At 42.7% G+C, this 18,467-nt stretch overlaps 2 protein-coding genes across 5 annotated transcripts in view; both read left to right on the plus strand.

Moving 5' to 3' along the window:
* The window catches only part of RNF170 (ring finger protein 170), a 34,365-nt gene extending 31,025 nt beyond the window's left edge, over positions 1 to 3,340 (plus strand). For all 4 annotated transcript variants that reach the window (XM_018041826.1, XM_018041827.1, XM_018041825.1 and 1 more), the window contains one exon: positions 258 to 3,340. In XM_018041826.1, coding sequence (XP_017897315.1) covers positions 258 to 527 — 270 coding nt within the window. In that variant the 3' untranslated portion in view covers positions 528 to 3,340. The remainder of the gene's footprint in view (positions 1 to 257) is intronic.
* On the plus strand, positions 7,813 to 16,979 carry THAP1 (THAP domain containing 1). Its single transcript, XM_005698895.3, has 3 exons — positions 7,813 to 8,142; positions 12,281 to 12,476; positions 13,431 to 16,979. The coding sequence occupies exons 1-3, from the start codon at positions 8,072 to 8,074 to the stop codon at positions 13,803 to 13,805; spliced, it is 642 nt and encodes a 213-aa protein (XP_005698952.1). The 5' UTR covers positions 7,813 to 8,071; the 3' UTR covers positions 13,806 to 16,979.

The following is an 18,467-nucleotide window of genomic DNA, read 5'->3' on the forward strand; positions in this document are numbered from 1 at the left end:
ACTATATCCTGTATTTTAAGTTTGTTGATACTTTAGTTGCTTTTCAGTTATCTGTAATAAGACCTATTTTATAAAAACCTACTGATCAAAGAACTGTGTTTTAAATAAAATGAGTAAGTAGAACATACTGTGTTCCATCAGTACGTGAAACTCCCTCATTTATGTTAATAACTGTCTGCACGTTTTAAGAAAACTGTATTATTTTGAAGTCTGACACCTTCCATACCCAATCATAATATTTGTTCTTCTTCTGCCAGATTATGGAAAGAATTATGGACCTCCCCACTTTACTGAGGCATGCATTCAGAGAGATGTTTTCAGTCGGGGGCCTTTTCTGGATGTTCCGTATCAGGATAATACTTTGTTTGATGGGAGCGTTTTTCTATCTTATATCACCTCTAGATTTTGTACCCGAAGCCTTGTTTGGAATTCTCGGCTTTCTCGATGATTTCTTTGTCATCTTTTTGTTACTCATCTACATCTCTATTATGTATCGAGAAGTGATAACACAGAGACTAAACAGATGAAAAAACGAGTTTACTAAAGCATCTGAGCTGATGTATAACATCAGACAAAAGGACCATGGCAGTATGCAGCATCTGAATATTATCCAATGAGCTTAAAACCACTTTATGACAAACATTTGATTATCATTTGGCAAATACCTAGCAATATATGACTGGAATTTTTACATGTCACAGATTCTAATATTAAGGTTAGAATTAGAATGATTTACAACCGTATCTTGAGTCTGTGTTGTCTATAAACTCTGTGGAAAAATATGGAATTACATAAAATGGGATGCTTCTTTTTCTTGTATCTTCTCCGCCCCACCCCCAAATTACTCAGATTAATTGAATGTTTAGTGGGATATTGTCAGATGTAAAGTTTATCAGATTCATCCTCCTCAGTGAGTTACCTACATGATAATACACTGCTATGAGCCTCACCTAAATATTTTTGTTACAATAAAATATTGTACAATATTGGGGAAAAGTCAGTGTTTCTTTGAGTATTAGCTAACTTTTGTGCATTTGAAGCATTTCTGCTTTTCCACTCCAATATAATTCTTAGTTATCAGCTGAAAGTGAAAGAAGAAACTTGAACTTTGTTAATTTGCTTTCATCATCTTGGTTTAATCAATAGAAGAATTAAGAAACTGTAAGACATCTGTCTGCAGACAGCACACTTGATACTCTGTTACGGCATTTCCGTAAGAGTTTGGTCCTTTTATAGGCATAGCATTTAAAAGTTTCAATAACTTCTAAAGGGAATTTCATTTTTCAGGAACCTGGGTGATACTGCAGACACATGGCAGCTCAGTGCCTCCCTCGGGAGGGTGGTTCTCATGACTGTGAGCACCAAAGACCTTAGGAGGGGACTCTCTTCTGCTTTGTGTTAGTTGCTCGGTCGTGTCCAACTTTTTGTGACCCCATGGACTGTAGCCCAACAGGCTCCTCTGTCTGTGGGATTCTTCAGGCAAGAGTACTGGAGTGGGTAGCCATTCCCTTCTCCAGAGGATCTTCCCAACCTAAAGATCAAACCTGGGTCTCTTGAATTGCAGGTGATTCTTTACCATTTGAGCCACTAGGGATGCTTATAAGGAGGGTACTAGGAGCACGATTTAAATCTGACAAGAGAAATTAACAGTGGGCTGTAGCAACAGGTGGACAGATCTGGTTAATTTTCTGGCAGAAAACTGTTGTAGTACTGTCCCTAGATGGCAGGATATAGCCCAGATTCATCAGGCCTCGTGCAGAAGGCGATGAGTATGGAAGTTATCTCGGTGTTTGGATGACTATGGCATAAGTAGCTAAGCTCCCCTCTCCTCTGCAGTTTTCTGTTTGCGAAGAATCAAAACTGCAAGTATTATGATATCTTAAGTCCCTCGGCTGGCACTGCTCGTGAGTGACCTGGGCTGCAGGGTGGTCTCTGATCCCCAGGGCTTGGGCAGTGTCAGCTCTGCCCCTGCAGTCCCCGCTGGTCTTCCGATCCACCCACACGTCAGGGGGCCTCGCTGTGGACAGACTGGGAGAAATGTAGGTCAGTCCCAGTCTTCCAGGTGAGCCAGATGCTATCAGCTGATGAGATGCTTAGTGATATGTCAACAACAGCGTCTTGTCATTTGGGCCTAAGACCAAACTGCTGCTTGTCAGAGAGGAAAACAAAATTCTTAAGTACAGCACAGTGTATTTAAAGCAATTTCTTGCACACTTTTCATTTTACCCTCAAGACAGTTATGTGAAGGAGGCAGGGCATTACCTTCCTCTTCACAGATGAAACTCCGGCTATAGATAAAAGGGTTTTTTGTTTGTTTGTTTGTTTGTTTTTGTCTGAAGCCAGGTGCAAATAAGTGACTGCACTGGTATCAGATGACTAGGATTCCTATATGGGGAGAAACTGGGATCCTTTGGAAGATGTTTGGAACATCTTCCTATACAGAGGCATCCTATACAGAGGCATAGGAAAGGTCTAGAAAGATGCTACATCACAGCTGCACGAATCCTGACTCTACAGTTGCCAGTCTGCTGCTCACAGGGTGGCACATTTCACAGGGAAACATTTCAGCTGCACTGACTTGAAAAGCAGCGAGTAGGAGTTTGTAACACCACCATTCACTAGTCTCGAAATGCATCTCCTAACAACTGCACGTTTGGTGTGGGGCTACAGCCGTGTCGTTTGTGAAAGGGTTTCATTTTCTGTGCACGTGTTCTGCTTCAAGTATCACACTTAGCCGCGCTTTTATTGTAATATCTGGAACTCCTACAGCTTTCCTGGTAGAGGTGTATTGTACCAACTTTTGTAACACACAACACTGTGTGAAGTCTTACCCAATTGAAAAGGGAACATGCTGGCATCTCAGAATTCTAGAGCTGTTTATTATGTCACCTTGATTGATCAGTGATGGTAAATGTAAAGGGATCTGAGTATATAAAGCAGGCAGAGTCAATCAGTATTTTAAACATCATAGTAGTACTTCTGTGATTCAGAGAGCTTATAAATCAAAGCAACAATTTGGATTTTTATAAACAATAATACTGTAACTTTCACAAAAACAGATGGTCCAACCCCACGAGCAGGTGATAACTTGGGCAGCTCTGTGGGGAGCGAGACGGAGGAAACAGTTGTCTAACTGCCCAGTAGACCAGTGGTTCAAGCGACCACCGTTCTCAGCACCTGAAAGCAAGCAACACAAGAAATGGCTGTGTTGGTCCCTGTGGTTGCAGATACCTACCTCACAGAGTTGTTTCAGAGGATTGACAGTTTGGTTCAAACGTTATGGTTTAAGAGTTTGTCAAGCAGTTATTCTTTTGAATAAAAGCAACATGTGTAAAATTTACAAGTGGCTGTTACTGTCTGGTTTGTTTGATACTGTTTGCTTTAATTTCAGAACTCCTGAAATAGCATTCAACATAATGGTTGTGATGACTTTCTTTTTTTACCAATTTTGCTTTGATATTTAAAATAATTTCAAACATAGAAATGTTTTTGAGGAGTATTATTTAATCAGGGCAATCTATATTAATTCTAGACAGTTAAGGGTGAAATTGGAATGAGAGTTAAGACTTGTACCCTGATTCCCACCCGATGAGTGTCTATCTTATTGAAATGGTATGGTTGTAAGTGAAATGAGTGAGGCCTAGGAAGGGCACTCAAGGTGTTCAGTCCCTAAAACCTAAGAATCTCCCGAGCAGGCAGGTGGGCTTTAGGGGCTGCTGACAGGAGGTGATCCTGTCGCAGAGGTAAAGACAGTGCTTGAGCTTTTGTCGTAGCATCAGAACCAGACCACCGGCGTGGCGTCCGTGTCTGTTCTGAGCATGGCCTTCTTGACGGCAAGCACATCAGAGGTGCTGTCAGTCACCGTCGCCCCCATCCACTGCCGCGCCTATCTCGTCCCAATCCAGACGGGGTACCAGGGCAGTACACTGCTGTCAGACGACACTGAGCCTGTCTGCACGCTGTCCTTCTCCTTCCAGACGATCACCTCTTGAGGGGAATGTAGTATGTGACACTGAAGAGGGCGAAACACTAAATAAAGATGTTTAGTTACAGCCAAGAGTTTAATTAATTTCAAAACAAAATTTAAAAATTACTTTAAAATATCTAATAATTCAGATCAAAACATTCACTCTGCTAATCAGTATTACAGAAAACCTATAATTTATATCTACATGAAAATCTTGTTTCACGAACCCTATAATGTCAGAGCTATAAGGGACCTTAGAAACTGATGAATTTTTGTGTTTTCTCTGTGAAAACCAGACAGAAACTATGGATAGCTCCCCAGCTACACAGAGGTATAGTTTTGGTTCATTTTCAGGGGATTCAAAGAGCTGACCATTCGTGGATTCCAAATTAAGAATTCTTCAGTCCTACAACCTCACCCTACGGATGAAAAGAATGAGGCCCAGAGGGAATGAATGTGGGGGTATTTTAATATAAAAATTTTATAGAAAAAGTAGCATAGCTGGATAGAAACTAAAACCTAAACTATTGGAGATCAGTAATAGCCTTAGCCTTCTCCAACACCAAAACAAGTGGCTTATTTTTCTTCAGTGTACCCTTCTAGAAAAACTGAGACAAAACTTACTCTTTTCAGCTTAAGGGGTAAATGTTCTGTGTTCCTTAAAAAAATGTTCTATTAGTAAACAAATTAGCCTCTTAAGACTTTGAAGAACATCAATTAACAGTATCCTTCAGTTTATCCCTATTTATTCTTAGATGGTCATATAAAGCTATGCATGTATTCACCTTTTGATATTTATTGAAGGGGTCAAATGAAGAGATCACATGACCATATAAACAGCTTTCTCTAAAAAAAAAAAAAAAAAAAGTGCAGTTTTGCCTATCTTGTGTGGCCCGTTTGCTTAATAAGCTATTTTATTGAAGTCAAACAAATACCAAACATAAGTCATCAGGGTTAGATGATGCCTTATCATGATGTGAACACACCGTTCAACCATGACTTCAGTCAACAGAGGTGTCACCACCATCCTATAATTCCCTTCATGTACCTGATTTCTTCAACATTATGTTTGTAAGAACTATCCATGTGGTGGGGCTGCTTTATTGTGCTTGCCATATAGTTTTCCCTTTATGACTGTGCCACAACTTATTCAACTATTAATGGACATTTGGGTGGCTTCCATTAACATTTTTAAAAAGCAGACAATCATCTTTGAAAGTATGATGAAGTCTTTGAAAGACTTCCTCGAAGTTATCCCTTGACAAGTAAGGAACAGTTAATCCTAGCCTTAGGACATGTTAAGAAACGGACAAAGTAATAAAGAAAAACTGGTGATGGGTTAGAGGTAGTGAAAATTATTTCTCTATTAAGCAAATAAATTGGTTTGCAGACCACACAGTGAAAATTTAGTTTGGGGGGATTGTTTTTACAAAGAAAAATACAACACTCAGTTCAATTCAATAATATGTATTTTTAAATTACATGCAATTCACTTTACCAGTACATTCACCATTTTGAAGTAAGGAAACATTAGGATAATATTCAACAAATAATAGTGTTTATTTCATTTCCAAATTATGGATAGCTGGAAGACAGAAGAGGAGGGAAGAACAGAATTTGGGAGGGAAATTCAACTAAATGGAATGACCAGATCACAGACCTCAAAAGCACAAGTTGGACTGGCTGGGATCTTTCACGCTTCTTTAGTAGCCTGCATTTCAGGCCCTGAGAACTGCTTATTCTTTCACTTCTTATACTCCTCACTCCTACAACTCCAATGACCCAGCTTCCAAAACCAAGTCCTCTCCTCTGCTGAGACACAGCTCTTTTTTTTTTAATTTTACTTTATTTTACTTTAGTGTATTGGTTTTGCCATACATCAACATGAATCTGCCACGGATGTACACGTTCCCAATCCTGAACCCCCCTCCCACTTCCCTCCCCATACCATCTCTCTGGGTCATCCCAGTGCACCAGCCCCAAGCATCCTGTATCCTGCATTGAACCTAGACTGGCGATTCATTTCTTATATATTATACATGTTTCAATGCCATTCTCCCAAATCATCCCACCCTCTCCCTCTCCCACAGAGTCAAAAAGTCTGTTCTGTACATCTGTGTCTCTTTTGCTGTCTCGCATACAGGGTTATCGTTACCATCTTTCTAAATTCCATATATATGTGTTAGTATACTGTATTGGTGTTTTTCTTTCTGGCTTACTTCACTCTGTATAATCGGCTCCAGTTTCATCCACCTCATTAGAACTGAGTCAAATGTATTCTTTTTAATGGCTGAGTAATACTCCATTGTGTATATGTACCACAGCTTTTTTATCCATTCATCTGCTGATGGACATCTAGGTTGCTTCCATGTCGTGGCTTTTTTTTTTAAGACCATCAGCAACCCTCCAAGTCCTCTCTTCTGCTGGGACACAGATTTTTTTTTTTTTTTTTTAAGGCCATCAGCATCTCAGTAAAAGGCACTGCCATCAATCTTACGTGCTCAAGCCAGAAACTCAGGCTCGTGTCTGCCTGCGTGCACAGCTGTGTCTGATGCTGCCATCCCATGGACTGTAATCAGCCAGGCTCCTCTGCCTATGAATTTTCTAGGCAGGAACACTGGGATGCGTTGCCATTTTCTACTCCACCTTGATTCTTCTCTTCCTCCTTTCCATCTAGCAGCAGGCCCTGGCGTTTCTACCTCTTACATACTTAGCCCCTGCCACCACCTTAGACCAAAGGAACCATTCTCTTCCTTGCCTCTTAATTGGTCTGCTCACTTTCTCTGTTACCCCTTTCTGATACACAGTCACAATGACCTTTTAAATATGTTTATCACATCTCCCTGAGGCCTAAAATGACTCCGTGGCTTCACACTGCGCTACCATCCAGACCAACAACTTACGAGCCTTCCCCTCACTTCATGCCCTTCTCCCCTGGCTCACTGGGCTCTACCCACAGCCTCCATTCCGTTCCCAGAAAAGACAGAACTCTACTGCCTGATCGCCTTAGTTAGCACCCATTCCCTTTTTCCCATTCTTTGGTTAAATATTCCCTTCTCAGACATTAGGCAATGACCCTCTCCTCTACCCTCAGCCTTACAGCATTCTAATGTATTCAGATTCAGACATCTTGGCACAATGTGATTTTATTTACCTTTTTATTGTCTGTCTTCCCCTTACTAGAACAGCTGCTCTATGAAGATGTGCCAGCTTTGCTCACCGATTAAAAAAAAAGAGAGCGAGCCATGAGATGACAACAGTTAGCCATCAGCACCGACGAAAGGAGCAAGCCAAGGAGGGAAAACGTCCCTCAGACGGATTTTCCCAACACAGCACCTGGGGACCGTTAGGATTATTACAGCAGCCAAGGACTTAGTCTCGGCCTCCCGGGAAGACTGGGCCTGGCGTGTGTGCGGGTGTCCGCTTTTACTGTTCCGATCTCTTCCCCGAGCTCCTCAGAGTTCTGAATACCTAAAGAGGCAGGTACCGGGATGGAGAGGAGCCCAGCACGTTCTACAAATCACTCCAACTGGGGCTCCCCTTTTAAAGAGACGAACCCAATTACCCGACCACCTCAGCTTTGCACCTGTCCTGCTTCAGGTTGGGCCAGCGGACCCAACAGAATCACCTAATTCTCCAACCTCAGCCGCACGGGATACATAAGCCAGGGAAGCATCGAAGAAGGCAGGACTGGTCCTGCGCTCCCGCCCCTCTCCTCCCAGCTAGTTCCTTCTTCCTTCCGGAGACTCGGGGGCCCCGCCCACTTCCGCAACGCCGGGCCTCAGCCAATGGCCTGCGTCCCAGGGAACGTTACCTCTGACCTCAGGGCTAATCAGAAACAGTAGGACGAACTCCTCGCGAGAGGTGAGGTTGAAGCTGCCTCCGCCATCTTGGAGATGGGAGACGGGCGATGGCTGTGGTCTTTCCGCTAATGCAAACAACAAAACGGGCACATTAGTGACTCCCGAGTGAGGCCCTCATCAGTCTGACTGTTGGCCAAAGCTACAGAAGAAGCGAGGGTGTCAAAGCAGAGCGCGGCGACACTGATAACAGCCTCAACTGCCTGCTGGGGCGGCAGAAGTGAGGTAACTGAGGACCGGAAGGATGGTACAGTCCTGTTCCGCCTACGGCTGCAAGAATCGATACGACAAGGATAAACCCGTTTCTTTTCACAAGTAAGGACCCCGCGTAGCTCGCGGGGCTGGGCCCTAGTGGGGCCGCGGGGGGCGCGCGGCCGCGCTCGGGGGGGCGGAGCCAGGCGTTTTTCCGCGCAAGACCTGTGAGAGGGGCGGGGCCGGGCGCGGGCCTGCGCGAGACCCAGTGCTAAGGCCGCGCTCGGGCAGCGGAGCCAGGCGCGTTTCCGCGCCAGACCGGTGAGAGGGGCGGGGCCGGGCGGGGGCGTGCGCAAGACCCGGTACGAAGGGCGCGCTCGGGGGCGGAGCCAGGCGCGTTTCCACGCGAGACCTGTGAGAGGGGCGGGAACGGGCGCGGGCCTGCACGAGACCCAGTGCGATGGCCGCGCTTGGGGGCGGAGCCAGGCGCGTTTCCGCGCGAGACTGGTGAGAGGGGCGGGGCCGGACAGTGGGCGTGTCCCCAAGCCGCCGCCTCAGGCTCGAGTTGCGCGTCCCCGCGGCTGCCCGCCCTCGCGCTCAGGCTGGCGAGCTTCTCTGGGTGGCGGGTTCGAAGCTCGCGGGCTCTGTGTGGAGCCCCCGCTGGTTGTGAAGGTGCCACACCCGGGCCGCGGAGAAGGCAGGTGGTAATAACTCTTAGAAGGGAAGTTGAAGCAGAAGCAAAGTCCCGCCTTTCCCACCCTGCTGGTCCGGCATCGGTGAGGTGAGGACTCACCTTGCGGTGTCAGGGAGCACGTCTTGGACTCAGCTTCTGGGACCCCACCGTTAAGGACGGCTGAGCTCCGGAGAAAGCCTCAGGGACTGCCAAGATGCGCAGTGTAGCCCGGGCGGTGACAGTGAGTCTTGCGTGGTGAGAGGGGCCCTCAGGGTCAGGGTTAGCGCGACCCCGCCCTCGGGGCTGCTTCTCCTAGACGCTGCTGCGGCCAGAGCCCAAGAAGAAAGAAGCCTCACTGAAAAGAGCCGCACAACGGAATAATGATCTGATGTCCGCACGATGCCATTTTCAATCGGCCAAATTCAATATTTACAAATTCTGTTAGGTTTAAAGTGTCTTGCAAAAATTTCCTACTGTAAATGGGTGATAGCTAACGGAGAATCTGTGGTAGAGTATACAAATTGTTTGTAGGTGGTTGTTAAGTTGCTAAGTAGTGTCCCGCTCTTTGCGACCCCGTGGACCGTAGCGCGCCAGGCTTCCCTGTCCTTCACTGCCTCCCGGAGTTTGCTCAAACTGATGATCTTTAAGTGGGTGATGCCAATCAACCATCTTATCCGCTGTCGCCCCCTTCTGTTGCCCGCAGTCTTCCCCAGTATCAGGATCTTTTCCAGTCAGTCAGCTCTTCACACCATGTGAGCAAAGTATTGGAGCTTCAGCTTCAGCATCTTCCAGTGAATATTGAGGGTTGATTTCCTTTACTGTTGATTGGTTTGCTCTCCTAGTCCAAGGGACTCTCAAGAGTCTTCTCCAACACACAGTTCAAAGGCATCAATTCTTCAGCGCTCATCCTTCTTTATGGTCCAACTCTCACATCCACAGGCTGCTAGAAAAACCATAGGTTTGACTAGACGGACCTTTGTCGGCAAAGGGATGTCGCTGCCTTTTTATATATTGTCTAGGTTTTGTCGTGGCTTTTTTTCCAGGGAGCAAGCATCTATTTTTTCACACCTTTTAATTTCATGGCTGCAGTCACCATCCACAGTGATTTTGGAGCCCAAGAAAATAAAATCTGCCACGATTTCCTTTTTTTTTTTTTGCCTCATCTATTTGCCATGAAGTGATGGGACCAGATGCCATGATCTTAGTTTTTGAATGCTGTTTTAAATTAGCTTTTTCACTCTCCTCTTTCACCTTCCTCAAGAGGCTCTTTAGTTTCTCTTCACATTCTGCCATTAGGGTGGTATTATCTGCATTATCTGAGGTTGATATTTCTCCGGCAATCTTGATCCGCAGCTTGTGATTCATCCAGCCTGACATTTCACATGATGTATTCTGTGTATAAGTCAAATAAGCAGGGTGACAGTATAACTCCTTTCCAGTTTTGAACCAGTCAGTTGTTCCATGTCCAGCTCTAACTGTTGCTTCTTGACCTGCACTACAGGTTTCTCTGGCGGCAGGAAAGTCTGGTGGTCTGGTATTCCCATCTCTTTGAAAATTTTCCACAGTTTGTTGTGATCCACACATCCACACATTTATAGGTAAATAATTACTAAAGCAAAATCTTAAATTTGGGGGGAATAAGGACCTTCCATGTTTAACAGTGAATGTGGGTGCATTTTTATACATTTGGTATGAGAACAAAAATCAGAGTGTGTAGGGTATAGAGAGGTCTTGAGAATGTTGATTTTTTTTTTCCCCTTCTAAGAAACAGATAGAACACTTAACACTTCCTAATGTTGCCTCTTGATTTATTAGAATTTCTGAAAGCTAATAGGGGAACTCCAGCACTTCCAATGTGAAAGAACAGATCTGGAGATGGTGACGTGATCACAGACTTTCAGCTCCCCGCCCCCCCCCATTTCTAATGATGTGGCTGATGGAATACAGACATAAGGAAAACCCTTCACTGGCACTGGTTAAGGATGACATTCACACGTTTCAGAAATACTGAGTTTCTCTTGTGGTTAAATAATTGATTTGACCAAAAGAAGAGCTAATCTGCATCTTATCCCTTATCTAAAAGAACAATTTTGGGAAGGCTCTTGACCTCAGAAATAAGCTGCATTGTAATCCTTGGTCAGGAGGCCCTGGGTGTTGAGTTTCCCAGCAGTTGCTGCTGTGTCTACTTCTAGAGGCACTTCCAGCAGGAACATTCTAGGAGTCTTTCTCAGCTTCTACATGGTAGTGGGAACAGATGTTCTGGGCAGAGAGAAGGGTAGATTAGGGCTCCACGACCACAGCAGAGTCAGGCTCGAGCATATCTCACTTGGTAGAGAAACTGGGACACAGAGTCGAAAGACCCTTTTTTGGCTTTTTTTCAATGCCCCCCAACTCACTGAATCTTTTACCTGGAAAAATAAAATAAGTTTAAAAGCTTCATATCTCTCTTTATCTGGGCCTAATGGATGTATTTCAGTCAATTAAGAGGTAAATTAAAATGAATACTTTTTTTCCTTATCATTATGATTTGGCTACAGTTTGATTCATATTTGTCAAGATGATTCTCAAAACAAAAAGCTTCTTTGTCTCGGTACATAGTTATAAACGTGCAGTTTTGTTTTACAGTACACAGAGGATCACTGGTAAAAAATAATAATACAAATTCAGTCTATACCATGTGTATTTTACCCCAGATTTTAGTGTCTTCAGTATAAAAAGTTAAGCATTAAAGACTGAGATAGGTGGATGGTGGAGCTATATGGTTTACCCTTGTATCTTAGATGTGTCTGTTTGCAAAGGTTATTTACTGCAAAAGAGGGGAAAACATCACATGGGCCCTTGAACCTACCCTCCTATCACCTGCTCTGCCAGCTGCGTGCATCTGTCCACGTGGCTGCCTTTTAATAAGTATGTTTTTGCATAACGTAAATCCTAATGAGCCTGACGTATTTAGATTGTATACATCATTATATCTGACATTCTTATAAGTGCTTTGTGATCAATAAGATTCTTATAAGAAATCCTGCTTTAAAAAATACCATGCTAGGAGGGGTGACTTATTTTTCACACTAGTGATGCTCACTTTAGTTACAGGATTTTAAAACAAGTCCATTTTTTAAAAAGTTTACTTTAGGTATAGCTGATGTACAGCGTTTCGTTGGTTTCTGCTGTACACCAAAGTGATTCAGTTATACATAGCTCTGCATTTTTTTTCCATGTTCTTTTCCATTTGGGTTTATCTCAGGATTTTGACTACGGTTCACTGTGCTACACGGTAGGACCTTGTTGTTTATCCCTTCTCTTATGTAACTCCAAACTCTCAGTCCCGCTCTTCCCCACTCCCCTCCCCCTTGGCAACCACAGGCCTGTTCTCTATGTCCAGACAAGTACATCTGTAACATCTAGGGTGATAAGGGTACACCTGAAAAACTGTCGAAAAAGGATTAGTGGGAGCAGGTGCGTTAAGCAAACGCCCGTGGCGTGTGAACACCGGTGGTTGTAAGCTAATTCTTTTCTAAGCAGGAACGCCTGGGTGTGCCTTTTTGTTTTTGAGTAAGGCTAGAAAACGGAATCATTTCATCTTCTTAGGTTTCCTCTTACTCGACCCAGTCTTTGTAAGAAATGGGAGGCAGCTGTCAGAAGGAAAAACTTTAAGCCCACCAAGTACAGCAGCATCTGCTCGGACCACTTTACCCCGGACTGCTTTAAGCGGGAGTGCAACAACAAGCTGCTGAAAGAGGATGCTGTCCCCACGATATTTCTGTGTACCGAGCCGCACGACAAGGTGAGGGGCGTGTAAAGTACTGGGCGGGTCTCTTTCCATAGTTAATGTGTTCAGTGGAAAATCTGGAAAAGCCACAGTAGTGTTAAGAATATAAATGTTACCTGGAACCCATCCCTTGTAAATGACCCCTGTTCACAGCAAAATACTTCAAAAAATACAAAGTGTTTAGTAAAGTTAAATATTCTCACACTAAGACACTTCAGCCTAGCTTTTAACTTACTTTAAGATCAGTCTGTATTCCTGCTTGTGTGTTTATGTAGCCCACCAGGATCCTCTATCCATGGGATTCTGCAACCCAGGAGTGGGTTGCCATTTCCTTCTCCAGGGGATCTTCCTGACCCAGGGATTGAACCCACGTCTCTTACATCTCCTGCGTAAGCAAGCAGGTTCTTTACCACAAGCACCACCTGGAAAGCCCCATGTTCCTGCTTGAAAGTGAAAGTGAAGTCGCTCAGTGTCCGACTCTTTGCGACCCCATGGACTGTAGCCTATCAGGCTCCTCCGTCCATGGGATTTTCCAGGCAAGAGTGCTGGAGTGGATTGCCATTTCCTTCTCCAGGGGATCTTCCCTACCCAGGAATCGAACCCAGGTCTCCCGCATTGCAGGCAGACGCTTTACTGTCTGAGCCACCAGGGAATCTGGTGTTCCTGCTTATATGTTCATAAGTTTTGATTTTCCTTAATGATGATAGTTAACTTTCAGAGTATTTTCCCCCTCAGTTTTCAGTGCTAGTGTTTAATTAGATCCAATTAATCATTTTGTCTTTTTTGCATCCCATTTCTACTTCAGGTAAAAAAGGAAAATTAAAACTTTTCATTTTAGACTGTTTCTATACCAAGGAGGCAGAACTAAGTCTAACATTCTTATATTGCACAGGTGCGGAATTTAGTGTGTTCTTTTAATCTGTTACTTTTAATAATGAAGCTCAAACACGCTCTGCGTCTTTGTTCCAGAAGGAAGATCTCCTGGAGCCACAGGAACAGCCCCCGCCGCCTCCTTTAACGCCCCCCATTTCCCAGGTTGATGCTGCGATCGGGTTGCTCATGCCTCCTCTTCAGACCCCGGATAACCTCTCCGTCTTCTGTGACCACAACTACACCGTGGAGGACACCATGCACCAGCGGAAGAGGATCCACCAGCTGGAGCAGCAAGTGGAGAAGCTCCGGAAGAAGCTCAAGACTGCGCAGCAGCGGTGCCGCAGACAGGAGAGGCAGCTGGAGAAGTTGAAGGAGGTGGTGCACTTCCAGAAGGAGAAGGACGGCGCCTCCGAGAGGGGCTACGTCATTCTCCCCAATGACTACTTCGAGATAGTTGAAGTCCCAGCGTGAAAACGTGAGATTTGTATTGGTTTTTCATGGGGCAATACCACCTACCCTCTTCTACCCTAGAGAGGAGTTTCATTTGAAAAGAGATTACACTTGATAACTTGTACAAAAGCAATTCAGAATATTTTTTTAAAAGAATAAATTAGATATATACTGTAAAACTGTAAATTTTTTGTTTGTAATTTCAGGGTTTTTACATTTTAGCAAAATATTTTAAAAGTGATAAACTAACCTCAGAGCTTCAGTGTCAGTTGGTTTCAAGATTGGGGATTTTTGTTTTTCAATTCAAGTATTTATAGACACGATATGAAAATAAAAAGTAAAGAGAATGAGAACAGTGCAGTAAGGATGATTTAAGTTTCAAGTTAAAAAAATTTAGTGCAGTTTATTGAAAGAACTTCATCATGTTTTAAATCAGAAGCATAGGACATGATGTCTCAGAATATATATATTTACACATTCTTATTTGTAAAGTCGACAGATTAATTTACCTTAATCCCTTATCAGAGTTAACTTGGCAAGTTGTGTCATTCCATACCTAATCATAATGGTTAAATTATGTTAAAGAAGGAATTTTTTTGAAGAGTGGGGCCCTTCCTTTCTCACCCCCATCCAGCGTTATAGAGTTAGAAGTGTGTCTCCAGCGGAAGACACACTCTCCAGTAAGCACACTATACATCGTTACCAGTGAGCTGAGCAGCGGCCACTGGGGCTGACCCCGGGCTCACCTTTTCTCTCACTGCTCTGAGGTCGGGCATCCGGTCCCCACTGGAGGTGTGTGCACCCACCCAGGTCTCTGCCAGCTGTGTCATGTGGGTAGAGTGTGACTCATTGCATCAGGTGGGAATCTTGCTCTTGACGAATTGATTGTCAAGACATCACACAAAAGACAATTTCTTCACTTTTACCACAAGCAAGAAGTCACATCCTGTTTACCTAAATGAGTGATTTGTATTCCGAGGCATCCTAATAGGTAATGCTTATTTTACTCAAAATTGAGACTCAAATGCTGCGGTTTCTGTTCAGACTGAGTTGTACTTTCTAACTTTGTGAGAAATTTTACATAGGTTTGAAATGAAAACATTTCTGAGTAAACAAGCACTGCCATAGGAATTACCTACTTAGATTTAGAATAACTGCTCCAACTATAATTATTTTGTATTTCAAAGTGCTGCACAGACCTTTGAAGGCAGTATTAAAGATTGGCAGTCATCAGTCCAGGAGTGTCTTTTGTAGACCTGATTCTCAGTGTAGTTCACTGCCATCTTGCCAGTGCTTTGATTCATGGAGATTTGATTTTTTTTTTTTTTATGAACCAGTATTTCAAAAGTAGAAAATTATGACTACTTGAAATTTTATCATCTGATAAAACTTGGAACTAACTCTAAGGAATCAGAGGACTTTTTCTAGTTATTCATGTGTCTCATCACTGTTTTTGGAAGCTACAAAATCTCTTAAGTAGTTTGTTTTTACATTTCATCTCTCTAGCAATTCCTGGAGGATATGTGGGTAAATATTTTACAAAATATATATGTGAAAACTAAACTGTCATGGACGTAAAAGAAATCTCTGTGTATGTGTGTGTGTGTGTCTGTGTGTGTGTGTGTGTCCCTATGTCATCAGAACCAGGAATCCAACATTAATTGTATAAGTGACCATCATAATCAGTTAGCATCTTAGTATTATGAATTAACCTGAAGCTACTTTTTTTCATGGGACAGACATCCCTAATTGGAGAGAACTGAGCAACAGCATGTGTACCAACTATTTGCATTTAGATCACTTACTATGTTTAACACAGAATTTGAAGTACAGGTGCTTATTTCTGAATTTGAAATGTAATGTTTGTTGAAATGTTTTAAAAATTCATTTTGTCTGTTGTAGTGTTTATGGTATTGCCAAGAGAAGGAGAACATTCAGGCTAAAATAGGTCCTGTTTAATCACAGTGACACACGGTCAGAAACAGCAGGCAAGGTCTCCATCTGGAACAAGTGGGGAGAAGACCGCTGTGAGTTTCATCATAGTATGAAAGATGACGTTTATTTTAAGCACAGATAGTAACATCCTGAAGTTTCCATCTATGAATGATATAATCTGGCAATAATAGAAAAAATAACTTTTTCCTGATTAGAACTACTAGGAAAACTGTAGAATTTTAGACTTAGAAGGGAGCTAGAAATGACTGAACACTTGCATCACTTCGAAAGCCTGCAGAATCCCCTTGTGAAATATCCCTGACAACTGGACATCTGTTCTCTGTATACCGTTGATGTGTAAGCAGTGCTGTTTAGATTCTCTGAAATGAGTTTCTGGAATAGAGTAGCATTTGTTGCCACTTTTAAAAATACTTGTTTATAACACAACTATAAACTTCACTTTGAACTGCTGCATAGTTTGAACTATCAAATTCCAAATTAAAGAAGTTTTAAAATTTTGTAAAATAATTTAAATGTTTATTGTGTGCCTGCTACATGTGCTAAAAATAATTCTGTCATTACAGTTAAGAAACAGTGGTGTCTAAAGTTAACTAGCAAAACTTTTTACTTGGAAACCTAAATACATGAGATTGTCTCTTTTAACTATAATTTGTGTAATCCCTTTCTTAGAAGGTATAGCCATAATGGTGAAGGCAGATGAAAGTTCCACTTGACACGGGTTTTGTTGTTGTTGTTTTTTTAAAGATCAAAGTCCTATTTTCTGATCATCTTTAGTTATTTAAAAAATTATGTACACACACATACCCCAAACCTATGGCTTTTATAAAGTCAGTCGTGACCCTTATTATATAAAAGTCCCCTTGATCTATAGAAGGAAAACTTGCAGTTGTGTTCCACACTCTTAAAAGGCCAACCATGAATAGCATTTAAAGGAGAAAGAACAGTTTTGCCTGTTTGGTTATTACTCTTCTGGTACTGGGGACCATGCGAATCTGATTCCACTGAATGAAGAAGTATTGCTCTTGATATGGTAACCAATGTTTCTGGACATTATTTTTTCTATGATTGTGTATTAAAATATCAATACAGTCCTTGATGTGGAAGAAAAATATCAAAGCAAACAGTGATTTGCACACAAGCAAAAAAAGAATTGTAAGTTTGTCCTTAAAATAACAATAATTTGCTTGAAGTAATAATATTCTCTTTCAATTCCATGTCTTAATATATTATTTTTACCTTGGATGTGGCTTTGGTTTACTCAGTTTTCTCCTGAAAAATATTTGTTTAAACTCTCAGAATCTTCAAAATTTTTATTCATCACCAAATTCATAGCAGTTTGAGTTTTAAGATGATCATAATTTCATTTTTTTAATGTCATAAGGGATAGGAATAAACTTGGATTTTTAAAAACTATTTTTGGTGAGAGAAGCTACAGTATTAACGATCAGTTCAGTTCAGTTCAGTCGCTCAGTTGTGTCTGACTCTTTGCAATCCCCTGAACCGCAGCACACCAGGCCCCCCTGTCCATCACCATCTCCCGGAGTTCACTCAGACTCACGTCCATCGAGTCTGTGATGCCATCCTGGGTCGTCCCCTTCTCCTCCTGCCCCCAATCCCTCCCAGAATCAGAGTCTTTTCCAATGAGTCAACTCTTCGCATGAGGTGGCCAAAGTACTGGAGCTTCTGCTTTAGCATCATTCCTTCCAAAGAAATCCCAGGGCTGATCTCCTTCAGAAAGGACTGGTTGGATCTCCTTGCAGTCCAAGGGACTCTCAGGAGTCTTCTCCAACACCACACTTCAAAAGCATCAATTCTTTGGCACTCAGCCTTCTTCACAGTCAACCTCTCACATCCATACATGACCACAGGAAAAACCATAGCCTTGACTAGACAGACCTTAGTCGGCAAAGTAATGTCTCTGCTTTTGAATATGCTGTCTAGGTTGGTCATAACTTTTCTTCCAAGGAGTAAGCGTCTTTTAATCTCATGGCTGCAGTCACCATCTGCAGTGATTTTGGAGCCCAAAAAATAAAATCTGACACTGTTTCTACTGTTTCCCCATCTATTTCCCATGAAGTGATGGGACCAGATGCCATGATCTTCGTTTTCTGAATGTTGAGCTTTAAGCCAACTTTTTCACTCTCCTCTTTCACTTTCATCAAGAGGCTTTTTAGTTCCTCTTTACTTTCTGCCATAAGGGTGGTGTCATCTGCATATCTGAGGTTATTTATATTTCTCCTGGCAATCTTGATTCCAGCTTGTGTTTCTTCCAGTCCAGCATTTCTCATAATGTACTCTGCATATAAGTTAAATAAGCAGGGTGACAATATACAGCCTTGACGTCCTCCTTTTCCTATTTGGAACCAGTCTGTTGTTCCATGTCCAGTTCTAATTGTTGCTTCCTGACCTGCATACAGATTTCTCAAGAGGCAGGTCAGGTGGTTTGGTATTCCCATCTCTTTCAGAATTTTCCACAGTTTATTGTGATCCACACAGTCAAAGGCTTTGGCATAGTCAATGAAGCAGAAATAGATGTTTTTCTGGAACTCTCTTGCTTTTTCCATGATCCAGTGGATGTTGGCAATTTGATCTCTGGTTCCTCTGCCTTTTCTAAATCCAGCTTGAACATCAGGGAGTTCACATTCACGTATTGCTGAAGTCTGGCTTGGAGAATTTTGAGCATGACTTTACTAGCATGTAAGATGAGTGTAATTGTGCGGTAGTTTG

This window comes from Capra hircus, chromosome 27 (assembly GCF_001704415.2).
Source record: "Capra hircus breed San Clemente chromosome 27, ASM170441v1, whole genome shotgun sequence".
NCBI classification, from domain to species: domain Eukaryota; kingdom Metazoa; phylum Chordata; class Mammalia; order Artiodactyla; family Bovidae; genus Capra; species Capra hircus.